At 43.6% G+C, this 23,024-nt stretch overlaps 1 protein-coding gene across 1 annotated transcript in view; it reads right to left on the reverse strand.

Moving 5' to 3' along the window:
• Nucleotides 1–23,024, reverse strand: part of ctdp1 (CTD (carboxy-terminal domain, RNA polymerase II, polypeptide A) phosphatase, subunit 1) — a gene marked incomplete at both ends in the record, with an annotated part of 62,641 nt that overhangs the window by 35,052 nt on the left and 4,565 nt on the right. The window contains 7 exons of the mRNA XM_080531763.1: nt 10,349–10,505; nt 13,873–14,079; nt 14,286–14,427; nt 19,618–20,106; nt 20,257–20,775; nt 22,041–22,207; nt 22,882–22,972. Of these exons, the coding sequence (XP_080387889.1) occupies nt 10,349–10,505; nt 13,873–14,079; nt 14,286–14,427; nt 19,618–20,106; nt 20,257–20,775; nt 22,041–22,207; nt 22,882–22,972 (1,772 nt within the window). The remainder of the gene's footprint in view (nt 1–10,348; nt 10,506–13,872; nt 14,080–14,285; nt 14,428–19,617; nt 20,107–20,256; nt 20,776–22,040; nt 22,208–22,881; nt 22,973–23,024) is intronic.

Here is a 23,024-nt window from a genome sequence, read left to right on the forward strand (position 1 = left end):
CTGCTGGCCAAGGCCAGATCAAAGGCCATATGGTTTCCTGGTAGAGCAGCCAAAAGCCAGCCCCATTCTGATGTGAGCAATTACCCCTGGGGACAGATGTGAAATTCATTATTACATCTTCAAAGCAGCTCAGTCAGTCACCACTTGTCGCTGTTCTTATCCACCTCCCCTCTGAGAGCCTCAGCTCTCAGGTAAAGAGAAAAAAAGGAAAAAAGAAAAAGGTAGGAGGTATGTAATGCTATTGCATCACTGTCTGATACCATAGAGCCTTGGTGAAAAGCTCAGAATAAGTCTCTCTCTATCTCATCAAGACTAATAATGCAGCAGAGGTGAGGTAAGAACTGTTTCAACCTTTTCAAAAGCTGAATAAGTTGGGTAATTCAGAGTAACAAAGCCATTCAACTTGACCAGTGCATTAATAACTGTATAAAATGTCCATTACATTACGCTACCGTATCACAGCTGCAGATAGAGGATATATTTTTAATTGAAAAGATGTGCTAATTCCCTCACCATCCAACACCTACTAAAAGTACCAGTTAATACAGTTTTAAGTATTAAAGCTTTAAATAGTCTACCCTTTCAATTCTCCCTACTCTATTAAGTGGGATAACGGAGGTTACATTCCAAAGCTCCGGCTCTTGGTGAGTTGCTGACTGATAGTATGTCAGGTTGCCAAGGTGAATGAGAAGCTAACGAGAAGCTGATCAGAGAGAATATTCATTGAGCTCCAGGATTGGGGGACAGATGATGGAGTCGAACCTCCGGTGATGGAGTGGCTGATCCATAATAATGGACTATAATTTACTGGCTGTATCAGGGTGATCGCTGACGGCCACTGACCCCACAGGGCTGACCTCACTGCTCTGGGAAAGCAGTGTCTGGAAGAGGACAGCTGTGCCCGTCTACCTAAACTTAAGCACACGGTCACTTTACTCAATACTACCTCTTACACCGAGTGCAATACGCATTTAATTAAGGAAACACTTGGCTGAATACCGAGTGCATACCGGCAGTTTTTCATGTATTTTGCCAATTTTTGTACCATTGCATAAATTAAATTAATGTAGCTTTTTATTCATGCTTGAATGCTTATTCATGTAAAATGTTAATTGATTAATTAATTCAATATTTTTTTTTGAAATTGTATATACTTTATGTTACGTAATATTTCCTCTTTTCATGAAAGATGTACAAATTGTGACAGTGGCTGGTGAAAGGGGGAACAAGTCTCCAATCAAAATGTTCAGACTTTTATTTTGAAAAACGGAAATACATTTCAACATTGTTGAAAATCACACACTCGCTAGTCAAGCCAAAAAATTGCACTGCAATGGATTCGGTGGGTAATCCCCACTGCTACCTAGTTAACTATTACTACTTTACATTGTTAGCAGGCTCACAAAACAAGCTGTGTTAGTTGACTAGCGAGTGTGTCATTGATTTTCAACAACGCTGAAATGTATTTACATTCTTCGAAATAAAAGTCCAAACATTAAATCGGCTGCCTCGGCTTGTTACCCCTTTCACCAGCAGCTGTCACATAATAGTGTGATCTCATCAGTTTCCAATGATCGCTTAGCTCACGCTTTTACTTTATAAGTAAGGCGCTATATAAGTGCAGTCCATTTACCATTTACTATGCAGCGAGGAACCCAACCTCCTTCTGAACATTGCAGGGAGTGATTCATCTGGTGTGACGTGTGCAGAGCCGTGTTCCTGGGTCGGCCCATGCTTATCGCCCCCGGTGTGACCTGCGGAAGGCAGGGGTGACAGCCTGCAGCGCTCTGGCATTTCAGGACCTGACTCACTGTGATGTCTGCTCAACATCAAGGGCCAACGTTTGAGACAGACTTGGGTTGTCAGGAGATGAGGAGGAGAAGAAAACCTGTGATATTGTGCTGTAAAACATGACCTATCCAGTGTGGTTAGTTTTAAAAAGAGATTGAAAAAAAGGGAGGTAACTTACTTGCAGTTAAACTCTGCAAGTCAACTGTATACAAACAAACATTTATGTGAGGAAATTGTAGTAATTACTACTTCTTGGACTAAGCTCTCTAAATGGAGAAAAAAATCCCAACACCAACTGCTTCAGCTGTGTGGCATCTACTCCACATTAAAGTCATTGATTACATAGCTTTTGGCAATACAAATCGAATAACAGCCGCTGTTATCAGGCTGCAGCAGCTTGGTGAGCTCAGAGGAAGGCTTTGGTGGTTCGGCAAACATTCTTAAAGTCTGTTTGCGCATTCAAGCAAATAATCCAACCACAGCCTCAAATTCTTCGAAAACTCTCATCGTCATCATCATCACCACCACCACAGGTGACTGCTCTAGACCATCTGCCATTTTGGGGCAGACTTCGGCTTCGATTCCCCATACAGAACATGGAAACTGGGGCCTAGTTACAGATGCCCCTGGCATTCAGTGTTCAGGGCTGGCCCACTTCCCCTGCCTGGCTGCCACAGTCTGCCTGCTCCAGACCAGAACACAGGGTCCAAGGCCCTAATGGAGGTAGAAGTGTCATGTCCAATTCTGCTCCAGAGACTCGCTAGTCAGCCAGCCAGAGAGTCACAGGCATTCATCATGTCAGATCACAAAGATTAACTGAAAAGACAAAAAGCTTGCAGGCATCTATTCCCCCCCTCATGTAGCAGGGAAATGTAGGAAGATTCATGCTATGGCTGCATCCTTTTCCTCCCCACTCGCTCTTGTCATATTTTGATATATTGATGTCTTCCTCAACCTAGTGTAGAGTACTGGGGGCGACGGGACTGCCTGCTCGACACTGAGATGAGATACAATGAGACTCTAATCTCAAAGATAAAGAGTTCTTATTCAGAGGATGATGGGGTGGTGGCTCAACTCCTGTAATCTGGAGGAGACAATGCAATCACCGAAGCCTCTTTGGTTCGTTCTGTCAAGCAGAGAGAGAGAGAGAGAGAGAGAAAGAGAGAGAGAGCGAGCAAGCAAAACAACACAATGCCCATCTCATTACTTCCCATTCTTACTGGCTTGCCGCATATCGCGAAGCGGAAAGTGAGAACGATTCCTAGACTGCCTGTTCTCTGCTGAGATGACAGACTCTAATCTCAAAGATGAAGCCTGTCTAAAGTTATCATGGACATGTGTTTTTCTTTTCCAGTCAGCACAGCCAAAGCAAAGTTATGCTGTGCTTTTGTAATAGGGAATAGGGAGTCAGTGGGGTGCTGAAAAGAGACAGCTCTGCGAAGAATCATTATCACATCTAGTTGTATAATTGCCTAAACATCAAACAATATGTGTTTTTCTCAGCAAAACATCCACCCACGGAAAGTCTTTGGATAGACATGTATTCATTTCTCATACTGTGATTCTACCTCAATATTTCCATCAATACTGGAACTCTAAACACGGTCTAAAAGATATTTCTCAAAAACATGCCAATATGAATAATTGTCTAGTCATGGTAACTCTTCTGTAATAAGTAACGATTATGAAGACATGTCTTGACAACAGTGCAAAGTGACTGTAACCCAACAATGGTTATTACTGTTTTACACACCCAACAATAATAATAATAGGGTTAGGGTTAGTTTCTCTACTGTGACTATAAAAAAAAAGAAAATAAGTAATTCTTGCTTCTAGCATTGTGACTGCCAATGGCCCCTGGTCCTAGCATAGATTTGTTTTTCTTGTGATGACTGATGTATCGATGATTCACTTACTTAGACAAATGTATTTGTTGTAAGTCACTTTGGATAAAAGCGTCAGTACATGTCTCAGTCTCCACATCACATCTCCTCCAGGTCAGACAGCGGGGGTCAGACCAGAGGTCAGGCCCGAGGATAAATGCCTCATTAAGGATCGATGTAATCAATGGCTTGGGGCGTAGGGAGAACACAGATCACTGTGACGGATGAGTCCACTAGATCCCCTGTGATCCAGAGCTGAAAGAGCTAGGTCTCAGAGGAGATGCTTGGCGTCACACCCAAACGTACTACCACAACATTTTAATTATCACCTCATGTTTCTCAGTCATTGTAGTACTAACTACATTGTAGTACTAATGTACTTATTAATCCCCATTATCATAGAGTTATAGTAAGTAAGTATTTCACAGAGAACACAGTGATAGATGTGAAAGGAGACCCTTCCTCCATATCAGATCAGACAATTATAAATCACTATAATTATTGTGTAAGGTACTGCACATCCACAACATTAGAGTGCATTCAGCCGCTTTTATACTGTGTCTACTCAAGCAATCAAGTCCAGTGTTCAAGGTAAAGTATACGTTCTTCAACACTGACAGAACATTAAGCTAGTCCACCTGACTGTACACAGACGGAGTGGGGTATCACATAGGAAGTAAGTACCAATAACAAGTAGAAATGCATAATTGCCTACAGGTTGGGACAGGATCACTGAGCCAAATGTCCAATACCTGAATAAATGAATGAATGAATCAATCAATCAGTAACTCAATGAATGAATCTCTCTCTCTCTCTCTAGTCAGGCCATGCTAGTATAAATCTTTCCGAGTGTTGGGTTTAATGCTGATCTGTCCCAGTGGGCAGAGTGAAAGTTTTTGAAAGCAAAGCAAATTTACACCCCCACAGCTCTTTCCCTTTCATGATTTATTCAAGAAGGAAATACTTTGTGTGTGTGGTGGGGAAGACGAAAAGAAAAAAAAAGAGAAAGAAAAAGCCATAAAAATGGAGCGAAAGGCATAAATGAGGATAAAAAAGGGATTGAGGCTTAATTTCACCCCCCCCCATGGGTGGACAATGGTTCTCATTACTGGGAAGGTGGGGGTGTGTCTTCCTAATGTTTTCTGAGGTGTGAACAAGGCCAGAGAAAGCCCTGGAACAAAGCCGAACACTCACTGAGCAGAAAGACAGTGCCCCCGCAATACATGTGAACTCGTGTAGACCCTCTGATTAAAGGCACACTGACTGTAGGACATAACTGACTGACGTGAAGCCATAGCACCACATAGCATCGTACTGTAGCCACCGTCTTCTACCGTCTATCAACGGAATAAAACTAATGAGCACTTTTCAGTTTCTTACTGTACTGTATCTATTTTGTACAGTTGGATGCCTTTGTTGTGATCCTGCTACACTCTTATGGGAACACCAGCAACTTCTCATAAGGACCCCAACAGTCTGCAAGTCAAAGGGAAACACTAGCTACTAGCCATGTCGGCCTTCATTAGTAAAGGATGTGACAGAGCACTCTGGGGTGAACAGCTAAGACACGGTGCGACGCAGTCGAGCGAAACGGTTTAAATTGGTCAAAGTGAGCAGCTCACATTTCCCCGTGTCACTCTTAAACTGCTGCGGCCAGTCGAGGCTGATTAGAAGTCAGCCCCGGAATCTCTGAAGACACCTGGCGTCTCCGGCAGTTACTGGGAGAGGTGTACACAGGTTACTGGGAGAGGTGTACACAGGTTACTGGGAGAGGTGTACACAGGCAAATGCATAAGGCTCTGTAAATACACCGCTAAGAAGGGGCGAGCGAATTCAAAAGAAAGGTCAGCAAGCTGGCATAAGAACAAGGTGACACTTTACCAGGCGACTCTACACGTGTTGCTAAATTGACACTAACCAGGATGCCGCCAGCGCTGACATTTAAACCTGCCTGCAGTACCTGACTGAGATAAGTGACAGCACTAGCCAATTAATATTATTTATTTATTTTTCTTCTTCACCACGTTTACAAATGGTTAAGAATGTCAGCCGCAGCCCTTTAGCAGAGGCGGGGAGAGGAGGATGACATTTTAAACACATTATCTACAGGGAAAGCGTCTGGGTCCTGAAAGTCACGCTGTTGCTCTTTACTGTTCTATACTGACGATGGTGTTGTCACTCAACTGGCTGGTGCTCTGCAGGGGAGGAAAACAAGGTTACATTTTTTCATATGTCCAAATCATGGCACAAGTCATTATTGAACCCCCTTTGGGCTAACATCTTCTCCATAATCCAGTAATAAAACAGATCCATTTATATGGATGTTCTACAAAAAAGGAAACACCTCAATATATCACATCAAGAATTCCATTGAACCATGAAACCTACAGACATTCGACACACACCTCTTCGGGAGCAGCGATCCAATAAAGGAAGCTAAAGAACTAATTAAGAGACCGGGGGCTCGACCAGATCACTACTCAATCGAAAAAACGATCTCTCACCTCTCAGCCAGGCCGTTCAACAAGCTGGCAAGGATAAAAAAGACAAAAAACATCCCAATGCAGCTCCACCGTGGTTGATTGAGTCTAACGGTAGACATCCACGTTTGACTTCTGAACCCCCCCGTGCTTGACGTTCAACAAGCCCAAATGTCACATTTACACAACAAGTACTGCTGGTCTTTCAGGAACAATTACCCACCCTCCCAAGTCCACATTCCACCACCGGCTCATTGGGCCATCAGCAGCTCCATCTTGAGGGATAATGGAGTTCTATCAGGGGGAAAAAATGCCCTTTGAATAACAATGAAAAAAACAATCTGTGGTCTCAGCAACCACTTGATGGTTTTAATCCGCTATGGCTTCGGTTACCGTGACACCTTAAGATGACCATAATACTCGACAGCCGTTTCAATGCTACAACTGAGCACCAGCATGCTTAACAAACGTAGGAATGCGTACGATTGCAACCGTTATCACACATGATATTATACAGAAAGTGGACCCTATTGCACTGTACATCCAAAGCAGCTGCGTTTGTAGTACATGTTCCAGGCCTGCTTCCTTCCACTCACTTTAAGGAGTGATTGATGACTGTAGATTGAGAGAACTGTCTCTCTTTGTAGGAGCCCGCACTGAACATGAGTAACGACAGCATTAGCAGGACCATTTCTCAACTTGGTCTCTGGCTGGTCACCGATGGTGTGTGTGTGTGTGTCGCAAAACAGACTGTTAAAAAAACACCATCAGCCGTGGTAATTCATAACTTCTACATGCATGGGTAAAGACAAATCTATTCCCATTTTCTTCTCAGTCAAGGGCATCATTTCACCGCAACTCATCACCCAACACCAATCTCAAATGTTTCATATATTAATTCTAGCATACCACTTGCAGTCTATCAATGACCATCACTCCCACAGATACTGTATGACAAGTATGTGCTCAATGGTGTTCAAATGACCCATCATTTCCCCATAGACAGAAACTGCCTGGCATCTCCTAAAAAGAAAAAGAAAAAAGAAAGACTTCTCTTCCAGTTTCACCTCTCTCCTCAGGAACCACGGACGGCATGGCTAGAAAGAGCTGACGGGACTGAAAACATCATATGCTGTATGAACACCCTGATTAATAATTGAAACACAATCTCTGTTCCCCCCTTTCTTTCTCCTCCGTTCATGATTACTTGTAATAGGCACAAACAGGAGAGGGATTTTGTCAAATGCGCCCCAAGTTCGCCAAATAGAGGACAAATTGAGGAGACAATACATAGGAGAGCAAATGACGTAAATTATGCTCAGGGGGGAGGATTGGAGATGGTTTGATGACACTAAAATGTGCTCACAGTAGCTTGATAAGAACAAAGCTGTTGGTTCAGAGAATACCCTCATACAGTAGGAACAATGAAACAGGCCAGCTGATGCTTGATAAGACCAAAACAGACCAGGAGAAGAGCCGAATAGGACTATTCAGCTACCAGTGAGATGGGTTATCAAACACCATACTGAAATGACCTCTGTGATCTAATTAATGAAAACGGTATGTTATTGGAGATGGGGAGGTTAATAGACCATTTAACTGCAGCAATGTAATTCCCCCCCTCCTTGTGCGGTCAATGCTAAACCATCAAGGAGAAATACCACTTTCTATCTCAAGGGTTGGCAAATTCAAGGAACAATACGAGGGTACTATCGAGTTATCCACACCAGACACCTGAGCACCTACAGACAATGCTTCAAAAGAGATACAGTTACTGGAAAGAGAGAGAAATGATTTCTTTTAAAGGCAGCCCTTTCTTCTACTGTATCTTCAACTCTTAAAAGGTAGGGGGAAAACAAGTAACAATAAATGTCTATTCATGGAAGAGCATGACACAGCTCTTTCCGTGAGCCCACATTTTCATACTAGCCCACGGCGACTGGGTAACAGAAACACCTTTTTCATCTGAAGTAATGAACAGGCAGCCTTTCGTCACTTATAGCATGACCAATCAAGCTGATACCTAAATCATTTGATTAAATCACAAATAACTCAATCCCATCTGCCACGAGGAGCTTTGACCTGTATGGAATTTCAAGGTGAGAAATTCTCTCAGAAGATGACAGACTTATGAGACTTCATAAAGAACAGTATCATAAAAGTGCCAACAGTCATAGTCTATAGTATACGGCAATAATAAAAACCAGGTCAAGCCAAATTCGACGGTCTGTCACCACCGATTTTTGGAGCCACCAGTCACATTTCACTCTTCTTTCTCTGTTCTTTTTCCCCAGATAACTGCCACATCTCTGACACCTCCAGATAACTGCCACATCTCTGACACCTCCAGATAACTGCCACATCTCTGACACCTCCAGATAACTGCCACATCTCTGACACCTCCAGATAACTGCCACATCTCTGACACCTCCAGATAACTGCCACATCTCTGACACCTCCAGATAACTGCCACATCTCTGACACCTCCAGATAACTGCCACATCTCTGACACCTCCAGATTACTGCCACAACACCTTGAGGAGTTGACTGTAGTAAGGATCAATAGGACTTGGCTTTGCCTGAATCCAAGCTACATTCAGCTTTTTCTATTGGAGAGGAAAGCGTGCCATGCATTACCTACCAAATTGTGTTCCGTCATCCTGCAATTTCATTCGCTCTAATTTATGGTAAATAATTAAGCTCTTTGGAAAAAGCTAATCACTCAGTTGTTGTTGCTTATAATGTTCCTCCCTAAATTCCTCACATTAATATTTAGAAGGGCAACAGGATGCAGGTCTGTGAGTTGGCGTGTGACTTATAACCATGGTGTGAAATGCCAGCGAAACTCAAAAAAGACGTTTAATTAGCCCCCTCACTTAAAACCTCTCTAACGAGGCAGATGTGGGAGGACACAACGTTGTGATCGCTCATTATTTAATTAAAATGCTGTGCCATCATAAGCAATGCAATCAGTAGTGTCACAAAACAAGCCAGAATTTTGCAGCGTTGACAGCCAGACCAGGGAATATCCAGACAACAGTTCTGACAGGTGATGCTGAGGAACCGGACATCAACTCGACCACGGGAGTACAGGCTCTGGTCAAAGCGTGACTGTACTACTGTAGTACCCTGGATATAGGCTCTAACCAAGCTAATACCGTGGCCCTGACATATATTCAACTAATAGAGATTCTTTTTTATCTTGACTATCTTCAATCTATTTTTAAACAGTGTCCTTGAGTCTGAGAAAGTAAAGAAAATAAATACATTATTATTATTATAATTATGTTGTTGTTGTTATTATGATATTTTTAGGGTTGTACTGTACACGGTAGGTGCAAAACCAGCAAGTGAGTCCCAAAATCAGTCACAACAATGAAACATCTAGTGATGATCTAAGTTGCCGCCAAACGTGAATTGAAGACTGCTCGTCACAGGTCATGCGACACGTGAAAAAGCCTGACACAGGTTTTTTTTCCTAGCACACTCTGGACAGGCAGGCAGGCTGCCATGTCCTGATGGGACCTAGGGATCTGCTCCTCACGTGTCCCCCGACTGACGCATTAGCAGCCCTCAGAATCCATTAAACACCATTATCTTAGCTGGGGGTGCAGAGCCATTAGACATTAGTGACAATCACACCAGCCTGCCAGGAACGAAAACAAGACTTTCATAACTCAGAGAAGGGGGGTGGATGGACTGGCGTTATGGCGTACGTGGAAATGGTTTTCTTGGAGGGGAGAGACGGAGCATCAAGGGATGTACTGCTCTGATGTTTCCCCCCTGTTTTTGTGACTGAATGAGGACACCAAACACACCGATATTATAAGAGGTCAAAATAGCACATAATGCAGCGACCCACCATGCTCTCACCCTGCCATGAAGCTGTATATTCAAAAGGAGGTAGTCTGTGTGGGCACATGGAATTGTAGCTAAATGTAAACATGTTTATGAATGAACGTGTGTGCATGAGTGGTTTGTGTGTGTGAGAGAAAGAGAGGGAGATAGATGGAGAGAGAGAGACAGAGTGAGTCAGTGAAAGAGTGAGAGAGTGTAAGTCAGTGAGAGTCTGTGAGAGACAGACTGTGTGTGTGTGTGTGTATTTGTGTATGTATGTGTGTGTGTGTGTGTGTGTGTGTGTGTGTGTGTGTGTGTGTGTATGTATGTATGTGTGCATGTTGCCCTTGCCCACACCTCCTTGTCCATGCTGTCCAGGTCCTCTTTGCAGAGTGTGTAGAGGGGCATGCTCTCTGACATGCTCTGCTGTCGTTGTCTGCGTGAGGGTCCTGGCTGCTCATCGTCTCGGCTGGGGCCAGCTGTCTCCTCCTGCTGCTGGGCCTTCTGGGTCCCTCTGAGACACACCAACATATAGAGGTTCATCAATCAGAATCAGAATTCAGGACCTGGGGGGGTATTCCATCAATGTCACTAAAGGAAAATCTAGGCTTATTTTGGTAAGTCTAGCGAGACTTAGATCAAGACTAAGCCTGGATTTTCCTTTAGAAACGTTGATCGAATACCCCCTAGGATCAACCATCCGCCACAAACATTACACACTTTTATATCATCATCATCAGCCGTACATTTATTCAATTTCACCATTAAAAAAACAAAAAACAGGTGCTCTATCGCACCATTAAAAAAAAGGTGCTCCATCTAACCATTACACACAGGTGCTCCATCGAACCATTACACACAGGTGCACCATCTAACCATGACACACAGGAGTGATGTCTCCCAGTGAGTGAGAGGCAGAGACAGTCACACAGCACGACAGTGAAACTTATTCATTAAATTCACCCCAACACTGAAATAGTTTTACTTCTTCTCTATTTTGATGGAAGAATCAGTTGAGACTTTTGCCTCAGCCTTAGGGGCTTAATAGGCGTTTACAACACTATCAAAGGCATCTGAAATGTGGGCAGCCACAGGAACATATTGTATCACTATGGCTCGGTGAATCTCCAGAGACCAACCATAATTCCCCCATTTGTCCTCAAGGTAGTGTGTGTGTGTGTGTGTGTGTGTGTGTGTGTGTGTGTGTGTGTGTGTGTGTGTGTGAGTTTCCAATTTACACAGCGATGGAAGACAGTCATAGACAGGTGTTGCATAAGAATGATGCAGTGAAGGTATATAAAAGAAAATATAAATAAAAAGACAGATGGGATCCAAGACAACATCGTCTACACACTGACGCAGGGATGATAAAGACTGTGTGTTTGTGGAGTGTGTGTGTGTGTGTGTGTGTGTGTGTGTGTGTGAAGACAAGGTGTAGGGGAAGGGAGGACTGAGAGGAACTTCTGGGCTTTTAAACTCTCGAAAATGAGAACCATTTTCTATTTTTTTTTTTTTTTTTACAGGACTTTACAGACCATCTGGAAAAGAAAAAAGCCTAGTCGGCAACATACAGTGATACTCGTTATTGATGAGATGTAATAAATACTGGTACTGTTTAGAGCCTTCCCTTCGCAATAGACACCATGTGGCCTACAAGTATGAATCTCTGCAAGAAGATTCCAGACAAATTCTCAAATAAAGTGTGTTCCTTACTGAGAAGTATAACCTTGCATTTCAGATAAAGGAACTTCCTCTCGAAGGTCTTTAATTGAAGAGAAGTTCTTTGATGATTCAAGACTAATTTGGGTTTATCTAACCCCCTGAAAAAAAAAATCCATTACGCCTGTGACTCATGAAAAATGCAGATCTATGCTAAGCTTGCTCATGATGCTTAATTATGGAATTATTAATCTGACATAACTAGTTCAAAGCAGACAATGTATGCAGCCACCAGCAATTGTCCAGTGAACAGATGGCAGCCAAAATGCTCCCAATTTAAACATGAACACTTTCAACAACACTTTCTACAACAACTGAAAATGTGATACTAGCTCATGAACAATGCTATTATTAACTGAGAACTACCACTTTACTCTAAGCTGTGAACCTTTTTTAAATGTATTTTTTATATAACATACAGTATATGTGTATAACCTGATATATAGGCTAATACTACACCGATGAGCCAAAACATTATGACCACTAACCATGACTGGAAGGTGGTCATAAGGTTTTGCTCATTGGTGTATATTTCTAAAAGCTGCATGAAGGCACACCATTCCTTAATATATGCAGGAGATGTTCTCTACAGGGATTTTGGCCGTTGCTGGGTAACCACCACATCCACTTCACTGCCAAGTAAACATTCAGACAATCTTACAGGTCTGTCAGACAACATCTGCAACAGAATGCCTATTGATTAAAAAGCATCAGGTCTAGTTAGACACATACCATGTTAGACTACCACCACTTGCCTCCTCTAAGTCATTTAAATATGTAACAATATTATGAGCCCAACTATAAGTAAAAGCCTGCTATATCCCTCTTCCCTAGAATGAATTGGCTTTTCCCCTTCATCATTTCTAGAAGCACATGTCCGCGTTGGGGAGGATTTCTTTGGAAATATGTGAGTGGGCTCTTATCATGGGATGAGAAACACAAATATGCTTGTCTTAAAGAGACAGATTCCCCGTGGCGTATGGCACGACCCGGACAGCCAGTTGACAAACAAGAAACCAGAGAGAAGAGAACCTCTTCATTAGCATGTGTGAGTGACTGGTGGACCTTAATGGCAAATGGGATGAACGATTCGGCCCACAAGGCCACTTGTGTTATGAACTGAACTGCAGAGCTTTCCGTGTGTGTGACAACATTTCAGTTCTTGTTAAATGGAATAACAACATAATAATATGCCAACACAGCAGATACACCAACTTTACTTAAGTCTGGGATGCAGCAAAAAAAAAAGCTTTTAGCTTGCAGCTGCTCTTCTGACCGGTGAGCAGTTTCATCCAGATCCATCATTGCCAAGCCATTAGCTTGTAGCCAGATCCATCATAGCCCCCTGCTTCTTCTCTCCAACCAATGGAGCATTTCAGCGTCAAGATACTTATTTATATTCCCCCCACCGGGGCTGTTTAACACAGAATATCATGCAGGAATTTGCTAATAATTTCTGAAGTACAATTCCAGAGCTGCCAACATCCTCTACTTTATAGTGTTCAGAGTTTTATTTAGAGCCGAGGATGAATGGACTCAAAATTCAATTTGGCCCAAGGAGGAAAAAGGGCAAATGCAGCATCTAGACGCAGGCCTCTCAGACCATGGCATCATATACATACCCTCCTGTTGGGATGGTAAGAGCTGACCAAGCACCTTTCACTCAAGCGGCCAAAACATTCTCGCTTGTATACGGTCTTCAAAATCGAATGGGTCAGAGGAACCTGACAGGTGGTCCTAATGCCCACTAATGGAAATATGATGAACAATCGGGCCAGACTTCTGTGTTCTAAATCTAAAGCCTTGACCTAAAATGTTTTGCCATCAACACATATAGTTAAAACAGTGGCATCAGTGAGAGAAACAAAGTGGAAATTGACAACTAGCTCAAAGACAAGCTGTATTTCAATACCAGACTTGCATTCTAAGGGGAGTACGTACTGTAATTTCCAATTATGCCCTCATTCATCAGAAGCTAAATACGGTATCAAAGTGACTGGAATACAATAGAATCTCCAGGAGTCCTTTTGCCTGACTATGGAGGACTGGAAACCCATTCATCAGAGCACGCCCCCTTAGAATGCACGACATGTCTGGTTTGTGAAAAGTGCCTGTTAAGAAAAGTACAGAGAAATGACTACCCAGATGTGAACACACGGTACCTGAGAGAGGACTGCTCTCGTGAGGCCTGAAGGTAAGACGGAGGATGAGAAGCCTGGGATCCTCTGCGTATCAGCTTCCCCGTGACAGGGTCATATGTCCGGCTCTCTGGGGGGGGAGGCAGGGCTTTGTGGTGGAAGGGAGCGGGGTGGAATAGAGGGTTCTGGAAGGCCCCCTGAATATCAGGGAATGTGGCTGGACTGTTACTCCTTCAAACAGACAGACAGAGATACAGTCAGTCAAGCATATCATACATATCAACAAAAGCATCCGTTGATTAACTCGTACCACAATAGCTTTATTGTTATTGTCTTTATAGTTCACTGACACCCAAACATTATGTTGAATTCTGAGAGGCCCAAAATGTCTGTCTGTCTGTCTGTCTGTCTGTCTGTCTGTCTGTCTGTCTGTGTACCGTTGGATCTTGGTGTAGTCCTCCTTCAGTGGGTACAGCTGCTCCTCCACCCTCTCCCAGCGCTCCAGGCAGCCCCACAGCCAGTCAGGGTTGACCACGTGGAGGTGCTTACAGCCTTGGGCCTGTCGGACCTTCTCTGTGCCTGGAAGGAGAGACAAACAATACAAGACCTTTCAATGTCCCTGTCAATAGTTGACCTTCTGAGAGAGATACACCTATCGTTACTTTGTCCATCTCGATCTTTGACCATCTGAGCTAACACAGCGGCCTAACTACACAACACAGCGGCCAGTGCGTTGATAAGACAGTCTACAAGGCTGAAGAAATTAGATAAAACATGTCATTCCATACTATTGAACATTATGTCCTTAAAGATTTTCTCCACCCCATTTGTCTCCATCGAGGGGTGAAAGAAACGGCAGATCCTGTTTTATTGGAATTAATTCACTGGTGTGACTTGGAGCTACAGGTCTACTGTATTGATGTTTGACACGAAGACAGCAAATTACCTCTCAGAGCAGAGTGTCTCATTAACACTGGGTTATCGTATTGCTACAGGACTCGCACGGAATACTTGCTCTCCCATCGATTGGCTTTTATTTTATGCCACATTTTTCTCATGTCTGAAACGGGCTTGTTCTGGATGTTGCATCATAAAGCCAGGAATCCAAAAAAAAGTGAGGTCAGCCTTGAAATTGCATAGCAACAGCAGCCCGACAATATCCTGAACATGATGTGACTGTTTGGGGGGTGGCGCACACCACACACACACACACACACACACACACACACACACACACACACACACTCTCTCTCTCTCTCTGGCATTAGGGGCCTGTTCATTTCCACCCTGCCTCCGTGTGAATTAACATGACTGTCACTTGGAGCAGATCATCACCTCTGGATGTGATGGAAAGGGGAGGGCGACATGAAAAACACACTTACTCACACCAACAGGCTATATGGAGGTATGGTTCATAATGAGACTGTATCTCTCTTTCATGCTGTACCCTGGCATCGACATGATACTAGGGATGTATCTGAGACCCAACCAGGGAGTATGGCAATTACAGCCTCCTACAGGGACATAGAAGTGATGTTGAAAAAACCTAAGCATGAAACTCCGAAGGCAAACACTCTTTGCAGCAGAATAGACCTTTGTTCTACTAGAGAAAGAAAATATTTCCCTTAGGAGGCTGGCTAGAGGCAAAGCAGTGCTTTTCTATTCATGTTGTGCGTGCTCGTGGCTGCCTGCTCAAGCGCTCCACGCTCAGCTCTGTCTCAGTGTGTCGAGTCAGCTGTCCTCTCCCTCCAGCAGACATTTATTGACCAGCCATGTGTGGTGTGATGGAAAGGGACACCAATGTAAAGGCTCTTAATCTCACTCCTGCCTACATCGCTGACACTGACACAGTCCCTGTGGCTCGGTTTACTACAGGCCAAAGGCAGGCGACACAGAAGTGAACAAAATGAGTAGCTCGATGGAGAGGAGGGGGGGGGGGGGTGTTCCCCATCATCGGAGTCTTGACCACTATCTTGTTTTATTCAGTCACCGAAATAATCAATTACCTATGTGAACCCAGCACAATGAACCCCTGACAAGACTGAGGTCCTTGTAGCAAGCTACCCATACAGAGAAGTGGGACACTGGCTACACCCTGAGTGCTGCTCTGTGGTTGATGTTCTACTGTTCTGACGTACGAGTCGCTTGATTGCTGGGCCTAAGTGCTGCTCCACGAGAGCCAATTCCAAGACAACCATGGCACTTCCTGGGCTTGATTTCTGAGGGCACGATTTTTTCCTGCTTTTTTCCCCTCCTATTTTTCTGAGAAAAAAAAATAAGCCACTTGTGTGACATTTCAAGTGACAAGGAAGTGGGCTCTAAAAGGGTACTCTTAGAAAAGGTTTTCCACGTGTCGCTGTATTAGCTGAAGACAGCTCACGTGTATCGCATCTCTGGTCTGACGGGACTGAAAGGGATGTTTGGCTATGTAGTATGTCTCTTCTACTGTGACATGTTGAATGTGTGTATGCCTGTCTTTTAAATGTCTATTATTGTGTATTGTTTTGTTTTTTTATACATGAACCAAACTAATTTCCCTCTTAGGGAGAATAATGATAACTTGACTTCTACACTCTGAACATGACCAAATATAGTTAAAGTCATGTAGGGAGACAACTGAATTCATTGTCAAGACCACTGAATTAAGACATTTACATCCCTTTCTAAATGAACATTTAGCAAAAACAGCATCCTTCCATCCTATCTGAAAAAGGGTGAACAAAGCAAAGATCTAAATTCAACGGGTGAGGGTTATTTGATTGCTTTTAGGCTGAGCTCCACCAAATGTAACCCACTTGCTGTGCTGGTTGTCTGATGGAAAGGGAACAAATGTCTTATAGTGTGCTAATCAATCACCAGCCACTCTAACAGGCGTGCATGATAGCATTCATACCCATGGGACAAGCATTTGCTAATGCTAATACTAAAGTGAAAAGAGAAGAGAAAACATCTTACGTTATTTTATTTTAAGTTATTCAGGGTTTCCTAAATGAATGGATTCATTTAGAGAGAGCTGTGGATATCTAATGAGCCGGATTCATATTCTCAAGTAAAAAATTGATTAGCTCGCAAGGGACTTCATAATCTTGATTTACAACGATCAAGGAGAAAATCCTCTCATCCTCTTTTAAGAGGCTAATGGAAATGTGCAGGCAGTGATTGGAGCCATACTGTAGCATCAGTACCCCCCACTGTAAGATATTACAAGTTTGATTTAATGAGGCGAGGTTACTGGAACAGAAGTGCCATCATCCTTGCATTTCAGGCTGTTTATTTCTCGACATGGGTGTCATCAACACTCATAAAACAGGCCTAACTTTCCATTAGAAACCATATACGACAATGGGGACTCTTGTTGTTGTTGTTGAAATGTTTCCGACCATATTAGTTTTTCTTAAGTGACAGGAAATTATCAAGCCCCATTGTCCTTCACTTTGCACTCTTAACAGACACAAACACATAAGGCTTTCCCACATATAGTTTTCTCCTATTGCTTGCTTTCAAATGGCCTGCCATACAGTGCCTATTCCTGAAGTAGGGCTGCAACTAACGATTATTTTGTTATCGATTAATCTGTAGATTATTTTATTGATTAATCATTTAGTCTTGGTGATTAATAATAAAAACATGCTTTTGAATGCAGTGACATTGATATACACCTTTTCCAAATGAATTAAAGTGTGGGTAGTTGTAAGGCCATCACTCAGTGGTCAGTCACATACTTTATTTTATACTGAAATCGTACCTGGAGTGTGGATGTGTAAGAATGAGTACATGCAATTATCCATGTCTTCCTTCTTTTTATCAATTTGTTTCAATATACTTGTACAGTGTCTTATAGGAATAGAACACCCAACAGTAGGCAGGTTTTTCTATGCCCAGCTGAAAGGTGAAAGAATCAAATTGATCGTCAGTTGGAGGTGCTGCACTTTGGTTGTCTCGTTGCAAAAACATTATGTGCATCAGTCACTCGTGTTTCCAGTAGACATCACTCCACCACCTCCACGCCAACGCGGCAGTCATGCTGGCCGGTCTCGTCTCTTCACTACACTGGCTCCCCGCTGGTGGAACGAGCTTCCCATGACTGTCAGAACTGCAGAATCACTCCCCTTCTTCTGTCAGAGACTGAAGACCCATCTCTTCGGGCTAACCTTAACTGCTCCTCCTAGAGAGACATCTACTACCCCCCTGCACTGTGTCGCCAGAGACACCTGCTTCCCCCCTACTGTTTCTCCTGCTATTTCTACTACCTCCTTGTATTGTTTAAAAAAAAATATAATAATAATAATAATAATAATAAATCTCAACCCTAATCTCGATGAAATCAACTTTTTAGGCAGTAAAACAAATTAAACTATGGAAAACATATATTTGTCTGTAAAACATATTACCACCCCAGTTGCATATGAAAAACACTTTATATGAGGAAGAAAAATTCAATTGAGCTCTTAATGGCTAAAACTACTCCAGTGAACGACTGCACAATCAGAGGTTCAAATCCTCACCAATGAGTACCCAGTGTCGTAGATACCGATTACTGCACTTCAGAGGCTCAGACGCTTCAAAGATTGTTTGTCCTCCAGTCAATCCAAGGACTGTTTTTTTTAATTATAAAGGTTGTTTGGGCCAACATTTAAAATTAAATAAACCAAAGTTCAGCATAAGGCTGAGATTCTAATTAAATAATACCTTGGGGAGCAGATGAAAGACCTAATCCGTTTCAAATGACTCATAACTAGGTTTTATTAGGCTACACGTTGACAAGCAGATATCCAGATGCAAGAATTGATTTTCTGAAATGAATGCAGACTTTTCTATTAGTTGGCAGGTTACATAATATAATCATGCCAAACTAACAAAGCCATGACTGAAAGAAGTGTCTTTGTAGACAAGAGTTTAACAGGGGTCATGGACCATGGACTAGGGCTGCAACGATTAGTCGACATAATCGACGACGTCGATCATAAAAACTCGTAGACGTGGAATTTTAGTGTCGACTAATCGTATTTTGTATAAAATAAAAAAAATTAAAACTTTTTTTTTTTTTTTAAAGCTTGTTATAAAAAAAGGTAACATTAACATGAAACATGAAATTATATTAAACTAAGATAATGCGACGGTTATCTTAATTTTTTCAAACCTGCTCATTACAGAAAATGTAAACAACATTTCTATCATCGCTTGCGCATTCAGGCCGACGAGGCAGTCAGAAACATGTCAGAGTCACATGCTACCAAGCGGACCAATCACGTGCAGTGCGGTCTGCGTTGTTCTGCGTAGCACTAGCCCCTTTTTGAGATTCTGGGGAAGGTGCGCGTCGTCGGTGTGACGCAGAAGCATAAATCCGTTTATTATTTATTTTGTTTCATTGAAACAAAGATTGATTATTGTATGTATTAAATGTTTTGGAAGGTCCAAATTCAAATATTTCATGAGTCATTATTTGAATTTGCAATGGGAACGTATGTTAAGCCAGAGAGACTGGACAACAGGGTGACATTCACAGGTGTGCAGACTTGAGAAGGTGAGGTACAACATGCACTGGAGCCCGCGGCCACTACCGCGGCCACACGACTAATCGCAAAAATAATTGACAGATTAGTCGACTACCAAAATAATCGTTAGTTGCAGCCCTACCATGGACACATGGATCTACCTCTATTGTGGATATAATCATTCAAAAAGAGAACCACACGTCTATGCTCTACATTCACAGTCAACATCATACACATTATTCCCCATTCACAAGCAAATACTGAGGTCTCTCACCAGCTCGTGCAGCAATGAGGTGCGTTGTCCGGCTGGGGTCCTTGGAGCTGAGGACCAGGCTCTTGCCTATCTTGGCCCCCAGTGCCTTGGCGTGGTAGCACTCGCGCGTCCTCTCCATGGGGTAGTTGGTGGGGTACAGACCACTAAACACCACCGTGGTTCCCTCCAGTGCCCTGCTCTTCAGCTCAGGGACGATCTTGCGGATGTCCGGCTCCTCTGACCTCTCCTTCTTCAGGTAGGCCTCATAGCGGACAAAGAACTCGCCGTGGATACGCTCCAGCACCCCCTCCAGGTAGATCAGGTGATCGTCCTGGTCCAGGTCAGCCTCCTCCTCCTCATCCTCTTCATCCTCCATACTTTGGTCCAGGGACTCCTCTCCCATGGTGACCCCTGACTGTTCGCTGTTCTGGGACTCTGTCTCGGCCTCCCTCCTGTCCGCGCAGCCGTTACCCAGCTCTGGGTCTGGGAGAAGAACTCCCGAGGGCTCCCCTGCATCGGAGATGTTATCCCCAACACTCTTCCCCTTAATCTCCCCCTCCTTCTCGCTCTCCTTCCCCCCCTCCTTCTCGCTCTCCTTCCCCCCCTCCTTCTCGCTCTCCTTCCCCCCCTCCTTATCGCTCTCCTTCCCCCCGGCCCCACCTGTGGGTTCTTCTACCACTGCTCCTTCCTGCCTGGATTTCCTTGACCGACTGGACTCCCCTTCACTTTCACCGTCGGGTGAGGGAGGTTTAACTGCACCTGAGTCACTGTCACTATCGCTGGAGAGGTCAAAGTCCAGGCTGTTCGTCTCCTGCGCTGCAGTGGATGAGTCTGGCCCAACCTGAGCAGCCTCCCCTGTGACCAATGTCCTGCTACCATCCTCCCCTTTCACATTCCTTCTGTCTTTTTCATTTGCTGTACTCGTGGGAGCCTCAGCCTCAAACCCCTTCCCCTGAGCCTGAACCTGAACCTGAACCTGAACCTCCCCTTCCCCGACAGTATCTGGGTGAGTCCGTTCATTGGCCGTTACTTCCTGAGTGGCTGTGGGGGTGGGGGACTCGACCTTCCCCCCGTTATTGTGGTCCTTCCCTCGTTTCCTGAGGCCGTTGCTCTGCTCCTCCGCTCCAGACGTTCCTGCCGGCTCAGAGCCCTCGGTGGCCTTGCTGGCCTGGCCGCCTGCTGGATCAGAACACACAACAGTCACCACAAGAAGACCCAGAAGCACCTTGAACACACAGGCACTGTGCATACGTCACCTCAACCACTGGCGTTTCTATAGGTGTCATGAGTGAATGAAGATACAATGAGATTGAATCGACCTTCCCAGAACTAAAGCAATGGGTACTGCAGGAAAATAAATACTGACAGTATGGTTGTAGTTTGTTCCTAAACATAAACACAAACACTCCCCCCCCCTCCCCCAGTAATTTACCCACTATACATTTTAATAGGCTCCCATCACAGGACCTGGCAGCTGTCCAAATAGGTGATATCACTACCATTAGAAGCACTTCTCTAATTGATTTGACAAATTGAGAGTGGGCGTGAATGGAGGGGGAGCCCTGGGACTGCAACCGTCCCTCAGGAGTGGGTCCATAGAAGCACTCATCCTCCTCTGTGGCTTCTCCCGGGTTTCCTCTTGTGCTTACCACAAAGAGCATTATAGTCCATTGACAAGATCTCTGGAGAAAAGCTCTCAATCAGGAAGTCCACATCAACAGACCCATGCATTATAAAACAAGATCTTTGTCCTCTATGATAGGGTATCTTTGATGCACATCGACACTGAGAGGACATAGGTGAGTCATCTATTTATGGACATTCAGGCTAATAGTGGCTGAGCATGAATGCGGCGGTGATGATAATCTGTTATTAAACCTCGGTCCTTCTATCCCTAGCATTCATTCAGCCTTTTCAGACAAACAAACATGAACACAACACTGTGCCATTTTAAAAGTCTGCTGGGCAAAGTTATGCTCCCAGTCCCCTAAAAACCTGCATCCTTTTCACAGGTACCTGCTTTCTTCCATGAACTTTTAAAGTGAAACTGATCATTCCATTGGTTTGGTCTTAAAATGCCATGTATAACGATCTGAGTATCTCTTTTTGTGGTTTATGCCCAGACAAGGAGGAGAAAGTGACTGTATACTGTAAAAGCTTGACTGAATCGCTATCTTCCATAGGCTGGTTTTCCCCTGCTTCGGCAGGCTACTTTATCTCCGCTGAGGTAACTACGGTTAGCTCCAAGTTAGTTATAACTTACACCACCTTAGGGGTATGTACAATTATTTAGTAGTTACTAAGGTCTACGTCATAACTAGTGTGGTTGGTGCAACCCATTCAAGTTTAGTAGTGACTAAATCAAGATTTAGTAATACTTACGCAGAAAAAATAAATGTCAGAAAAAAATAAATTCTGAATAAAAGTCCGAAAAAGAACTGTACCTTTCCGTGCCATCTGGGCTTCCCGAGATCCAGGTGGTGCGTTGATGTCACCTGTGCCCTGGAAGTAGATGTACTTCTTCACTGTGATGAGGTTGGGGGCAAACTTCCACACATCCTCTCGGTCGTCAATGATACACACCATAGAGTCGCCACAGGGGAACAGATTGCTGGAAGGTACATGGTTACATACACAACATGAAACAGGCATTACATCAGTCTGTAACAGCCAGTGCCACTTCAGCAATATTATATATTAATAGTATCTTCAGCTCATAACCAGAGTCTATCTTCAGCTCATAACCAGAGTCTATCTTCAGCTCACCATCACTAGTACTTTGATTTAATAACAGAAAGACATTCTTGGCATCCTTTTACAGGAGCCACTGATGACAAGGAATATTGCAAAGATATTATTCCCTGGCACATGTGCAGCCCTGCCAGCCAAAAGCTAGCCGGCAAACTTTTATGGCATGTTGTCTGTGGGGGGCAACAAAGGATGACTGGACTATTGCCAAGCTTTAATCAACACAAAGGTTTCCTGGTTGCAATAATTAAAGCAAAAGATTACATTCTGGGAATTCTTCCACTGAATTCTTCAGCAGCTGCTAAGTAAAACTAAACACACCCCTATAGAATACTTTAATTCCTTACAAGAATGACTGAATCTATCTCCAATGTTCGGAAAGGGTAACGTTACATGAGTCTCTCCAACTTTAGACAGAAAACTACCCTGATTGAATGTCCTCAAGTTGCTTTTGCCAGGTGTGTTGGAGGCTTTTGTTGAATGTGTGTTCTTTTCAGAGCTATTCTGCTATCAACTCTGCCAGAAACTAGCGTTCACCTTAGGTTGCCCGTCTTGGAGAAGGGGTCAATGCACTCGTCTCTCGACAGGATTCGGTGGGAGAAGAGTTTCTTTTCAGGGTCCAGGAAGCCTGGATAGGACATAACAAGCAAAAAAAAATTATAGGACGGAATGATGGACTC

This window comes from Nansenia antarctica (genome assembly GCF_963989245.1).
Source record: "Nansenia antarctica genome assembly, chromosome: 5".
NCBI classification, from domain to species: domain Eukaryota; kingdom Metazoa; phylum Chordata; class Actinopteri; order Argentiniformes; family Microstomatidae; genus Nansenia; species Nansenia antarctica.